The sequence below is a fragment of the Heliangelus exortis genome, chromosome 6, assembly GCF_036169615.1.
Source record: "Heliangelus exortis chromosome 6, bHelExo1.hap1, whole genome shotgun sequence".
Classification (NCBI taxonomy): domain Eukaryota; kingdom Metazoa; phylum Chordata; class Aves; order Apodiformes; family Trochilidae; genus Heliangelus; species Heliangelus exortis.
The window spans coordinates 26,645,112-26,651,111 of NC_092427.1; the positions used below are offsets into that span (position 1 = coordinate 26,645,112).

General features: G+C 45.9%; 1 protein-coding gene across 4 annotated transcripts in view; it reads right to left on the reverse strand.

The window, feature by feature from the left end:
* Positions 1 to 5,672, reverse strand: part of ITGA6 (integrin subunit alpha 6) — a 48,961-nt gene extending 43,289 nt beyond the window's left edge. For 2 of the 4 annotated variants that reach the window (XM_071747335.1, XM_071747338.1), the window contains exon 1: positions 1,013 to 1,243. In XM_071747335.1, the coding sequence (XP_071603436.1) occupies positions 1,013 to 1,173 (161 nt within the window). In that variant the 5' untranslated portion in view covers positions 1,174 to 1,243. Of the gene's footprint in view, positions 1 to 1,012; positions 1,247 to 3,010; positions 3,052 to 5,640 lie in introns of those variants that run through there. The other 2 variants (XM_071747337.1, XM_071747336.1) reach the window with 2 other exon arrangements.
* Between the last annotated feature and the right edge of the window lie 328 nt (positions 5,673 to 6,000).

Sequence of the window (6,000 nt, forward strand, 5' to 3'; positions counted from 1 at the left end):
AGATGGAATGTGTGTATTTGTGATTTATACTCTTTTAATACAGTATAGTTCCTATGAAATCACAGTGAAGACACTTTTAAGTACGTTCACCAGCTAACTTTACAAAGTATACAAGTTGTCTCCAGCTTGCTTTACCCACTGATTCTATAAGAATTGTGGACTCATATTCCTTGGAATTAAAACTAAGTATTTGGGGAAGGGACTTTGGTTTAATAAAAATATTTTATGTAAGGCAGACTACTTCAAGCACTATTGGATAGGGTGGGGTCAGGCACTGCTCTGCTATGGAAGAGGCAAGTATCCTGAAGATGTACAAAGGAGCTTTGCTTTATCTCCCGAAAAGGGGTTCCTAGCTCCCACCCCTATGCCACCAACAGTGATTTATCCTTCCCCTCTTTCTTGAACCACCTCCCACCTGCACTCCCGGGCAGGTTCCGTCTTGAACAGCAGACTCTGCGTTACCCGAGGCCGGGTACACATGGGGAGAGCCTCAACAGGCACCCGCAGCCGCGGGGCACCGGCGGAGCAGGTCGGGGCCGCCCCGGGCTTCAGCCCCACCCGGCGCCCCGCTCCGCCCGGGCCCCGCGGGCACGGCTGCCGCCGCGGAACGCGCCGCCACGGCCCGCTGAGGAAACCGCTGTCGCAGCTGGGGTGGGAAGGTTTCCCAGCGGGGGCTGTCCCTCGCGTCCCCCACTCTCGCTCCCGTTCCCCACAGGCCCCCGGGGAGGGCGGGGCGGTACCTCGCTCCGCGGCACGTCCCGCCGCTCCCACCGGGCGCACGCTGCCTTTGGGCGGCCCGCGGCGCCTCAGCACCCCGCGGGCCGCGGCAGGTGCCGGCCCGTCCCTCCGAGGTCTTCCGCCCCTCCCCTCCCCGTCGCTAGCGGGCGGATGGCCACAAGGTGGGCGCTGGCAGCCCCGGCACGCTGCCGGGGGAAGTTTCCCGCCGGTGGAAGGGATGAGGGTCCCCGCGGGCGGGACGGGGCCAGGCGGGGCGGGGCGCGGGCGCACTTACAGGCGTCTCTCCTGCGGCTGCAGCTGCCGGTGCATGGCCAGGGAGAAGCCGAAGAGGCTGCCCGGCTCCCCGCGCCGGCTGATCACGTTTTCCGTGTCCAGATTGAAGGCTCCGGCCAGCCCCGGCAGGAGGGGCAGGTAGAAGAGAAGCGCGGCCGCCATCTGCTCCTGCGGCCGGGAACCTGCCGCTGCCCGCGCCACCGCTCCCCGGGGCCGCGCCGTGACGGAGTCAGAGACGGTGCCCGCCCCGCTCCGCCCCCCGCCGCCTGCCCGGCCCCCCGCGGCCGCTCCCGCCGCCCAGATCCGCGCCCTGCCCGAGGGGGGTGGCCGGCCCGGCACAAAATGATCCCCGGGGGCTGGTCCCCTTCCCCGGGACGGGTAGCCGAGGGTGCTGCCCCTCCTCCGGGGAGCCAGTCGCCTCCCCAGCCCGGAAGCCGCCGTGTTTCTGCTCTTCACAGCTGAAAATAAAGCCGTGCCGGGGGGGAGCCAGGGCCAGGGGTACCGGCGGCGGGAAGGGCAGAGAGACGGGGCATGGGAAGGGTAAGAGCTGACATCGCTCTCGGTGATGCTTTAGCAGCAAGCCAAAGTGCTGACCGTGGGCAAAACACCTTTCTGAAATGCTCTGAAGTTGATACAGAGCTATGGCCAGCGTGACCCCGGGATACAGTGCTTCTCACATGTAGTCTGTATTTGCCAAACAACACACGTGTGAGAAAAAAAAAAAAAAAAAAAAAAAAAATTAAGTTCTCCAGCCTCTCCTATCTCTGAAGAGATCTAAGGATTTTTCTTACCCCTACCTTCTGTTTGAAAACCATACATGGTTTGGGATCCCAGATCATTTTACCTGATGCTTTCACCCGTATTTCCAAAAGGGCATTTGCAAGCATAGCTTAAGGTACTTAATCCAACCGAGAGAGAGAGGTTTTGGTTTGTGTAATGAGATTTTTGGTGTCTTGCTCTAGTTTAGGGGAATGGATGTAAGGTTTTAAAAACCTCACGAGTGCCAAGCAATATGACACAATAGTGTTTTTCTTTTCTAACAATATGAAGATGTGAAGAGAGAAGCTTCTCACACAAGAAATTCCAGAAAATGTGAGAAAAGAGCAATCGAGACAGAGCACTCATATATGTTGATACTCCAAATAACTCCTTCTAGAACAATACTCCGCTCCCATGGAGATAATCCAGGCTACTTTTTCCAGAGTAATTATTCTAGGATAACTCCATGTATAGACAAGTCTTTGGCTTGAGTCCAAAAGACACTTGATCAAAAGAGAGTAGAAAACACACCAGAAATGTGCATGTAATATGGAAACAAAACATTATTTGTTAAAGTAGGCTCCCAGAATTTTATTGCTAATAGAGTCCTTCCCTGCTTGTTCTTCATGCCCAACTTATTCAAAATCTTAATCCAGTGTTCAATCACTTCATGGTCTGCCACAGCAGAAGATTGTACTGGCATAAACACTGCTCTACCATTTCATTAAAAGACCCATAAGAGGAAAGAGTCCCAGGCTAATTACAAGTAGGCTTACTACAATCCTTGTATTTCACAGTAATTAGTCAAGATTTGAAAACAAGTCTTAAAATTATGCTGAGATCTGTACCAAAGCCTTAGCAGATTGCCCTTCAGAACAATTTAAACTTGCATGGTTATAATACTCTTGCAGTAACTATAGTTACTTTTCAAGTAACACATGTACTTGATGACTTGTGTAAGGAGTCACAAATACTTTCATCCTGAGCCATCTGAATGATACTGGCACATTAGGTTCATCTGACTTCTCCCTCCCTCTAACCAGCATTGCCTGGGCATGTTGTACCTGTTTGTTGTTATCCACAGAGATTGCTGAGAGGAGTTTTCTCATCTCCAGATGCAGTAACAAGCATTCCAAGGCACAGTTATATTAAAACCTGTCTCAAGTGACCACAGCAGGAACAACAAAAATAGACCATATGCAGGGTGGAACAGAACTGTGCACAAACAGCTTAGAGTTACCTTGGATGGTCTTTCATAATTTTGTATTATTTTCTTTTGCTCTAGATGAGGAGAGAAAAAAAAAAAAAAAAGTTTTTAAAAAAATATTTCCTTCCTTTGCTCTTCCTCCAAAACAAACACGCTGTGGGTTATCTATAACCAGCACATACTTCAGGAATTCCTCTTTTGTACCATCCTTCTATAAAGGGGGACCAAGATTAGGTATGACAATCAATTAAACATGAGCACTCTGCTATGCATAATAAGAGTGATTCTAAGAAAGGCAATGACCAGATCAAAGCTGTGTCTCTGTTTTGTTTGGGTTTTGGTGTTTTTTTTTTTGGTTTTGTTTTTTTTTTGTAGTAAATGCTCTGCTATTGCTGAGTTTCCAAGCTGTCTGCTTATTAATGGTGTGTTGATACTCAGCCAAAAGGCTACAAGGTGTTCGCCTGCTGTGTCTATATATTGAGCCAGCCCTAGTGCTAGCAATACTTTCCTCCTCCATGCAACCCTATAGTTAATTAAAAAGGGGAAAAAATAATTCCTGGGGAACAGAAGAGGTGGGATGGAACAGCCAGATCTTGGCAAGACATTTTAGGCTTCCCCTGGAAGGAAAGCAAGGCAAGGCACAATGCTTTATATTTCCGAACTTTTATAATTAATATGAACAAAACGTCCTATGCAAAGAAGTGTACCACTTGTGGATACTCAACTGTGCAGCTCGAATGCAGCAAATCAAATGGTCCTGAAAAGCAAAAATATGTAAACAATCCCCTCACATTTCATTAAAAGACAGACTTGATTTTATAATTGATATAATTCCAGAATAAAAAATTACACAGGCCAAAAAGATTTGATTAATTCTATAAGTTCTAAAGCTATAGAGGTCTTTCAGTTCAGAGACAAACTAGGTTTAAGTGTTAGTAGCCTGGATCAACCTTCTGGGTGGTTTCTCCTGAATGCAATACACATACCATTTTTAGAATTGCACGTTTTCCAAATTATTTACTTTTATTGAACAAATGCATCTCAACAGCAAATAAACAGTTGGATTTTTATGCAGCCAGGTTATCAAACTATTTTTGCTTGCATATCTCCTGTGGCTGTTCTTGGTTCTCCGCTAACAATGAATGATGTTAGGATGAACAAACAGCAGCACAAAGTATAGAGGTCTGTGTAAGGGAAACAGACTGCTCAACACCATGTAAGTAAAATTTTATGCTCTGAACAGCCTAGAAATCAGAGCATCAAAATTGTCACTATTGTCCTATTTATGTCATTTATAACTGAAGGAAGTATGTCTCAATCTCTTTCTTTACTATCTTTTCAGAAAGATTCCAAAAATGCAGCTTTTCTGCTTGTTGCTATATTTAAATCAGATTAACTACAGTTCCAGATGAAGGTGTAACTATATTATTGTAACTTTTCTTCTTTGGTGTCTAAAACAGCTATAGACATCATTCTGCCATTCTTCTCTGGCTTGCAAAGTAAAAGTATTTTATCTCTGCAGACAAATTGTTTTCAATTTAAAATTATATTCCAGGTTTACAGTCTTGGAGTCTGAGCTTTTAATATTTAGTGTAATGGCTTTAACTTAATGTTTCTATATAATATCAAAGTATTACACAAATAAAAATATGAGTTGACAAAAATATTTCAGTCCAGACACAGAATTTTGACTAACACTACAACCAGCGTTATATAGCAGTTCTTTAAATCTTTCATGACAACAGAGTATTTTTCCACCCAAGCTGTCAGGTACATTCCTTAAGTAGTTTCAGAATGACCAGCCTGGACTGTTTGGAGAGTAAACATCTTTGTAAACATACTTGGAGGCACTTCTGAGCGTAGCTAGGCAGAGATCAGAGAAATACTGGTGACAAATGTTAACTAAACAGCCACAGTTTGGATTGCTGTGGAAGGAATTACGGATTATCCTTCAAAATTACTGATAAACAAGTCATAAAAGTGCAGTCATTTTTAATATCTTTCTATTATAATTTAGTGGCTAGATAAACCACTTTGTAAGATTCCCCTCCTAGTAAGGGCAACCTAAACTCATGCCTCCTTACACACATTGTAGGCTCCTTTAAGGGCCCATTTTTTGGCTCTCTCACATCTTTTACATCACCATGGGTGAAACTTGTAGCACTCACTGCATGTTGGACCTGTCTATACCATGTGTACTCCTTGATCTACAACACTGTTCTGCATGTGAAATCTTACTTATCTTGTACCATTGGTCACTAGGACAGAGAACAAAACCCCATACCAGGTGCAAAATTTGGGGCAACTTCAGCCAACCCTTCCTCAGTCTGTTGATGTGTACCTCTTCCAGACAGCTTGGGACAAAACTGCAAACTACTTCTCATAGCCAGCAAAATAGATTGAAAAAGTAAGCCAAGCATTTATAGGGAAGGTGCTGGGGTGGAAGAGAGGAAGTTTACAATCAATTCACAGGATCTCTGTAGAGACTCTCCCCAGGAACTCAGGAAGTAAGATGAACCTTTATGGGACATATTTTAACTCCATTAAGAGCCATAAATAACCATTGTCCAGGACAAACCACTTTTATTCCCCTAACTTGCACACACTGACTGAAAAGTCTTTGGCCACCACCCAGAGCTCCAAATAACCTTAATATCACTTACCTCCAAGAGCTGCACTGGGTGCTAGACACACAGGACCTGACCGTGGGACAGAGTCTGCAAAGCACAAAGCCAGGAATTAGAGTCACTTGAGGAATCTGGCCTGGAGGTCACTATTTAGCTTACTATAATAGCCCAGTGTAGCTGAGATCTCCAGCCCTCCTTGCCACAAACTAGTGGTAACAGCTGCTTGGTCATTACCACACTTGGTACACCTGCTCCTCTCATCAGCTCCTGAATCAGACCCAGCTGTAGGGACAACCAGCTGGCTCTTTGGCTTTGGAGGTGAAGCCCAGGCAGTTTGCAGAGTGGTTTCCAATGACTGACAAGAACCATTCGAAGGTGAAAAAAAATTCCCAAACC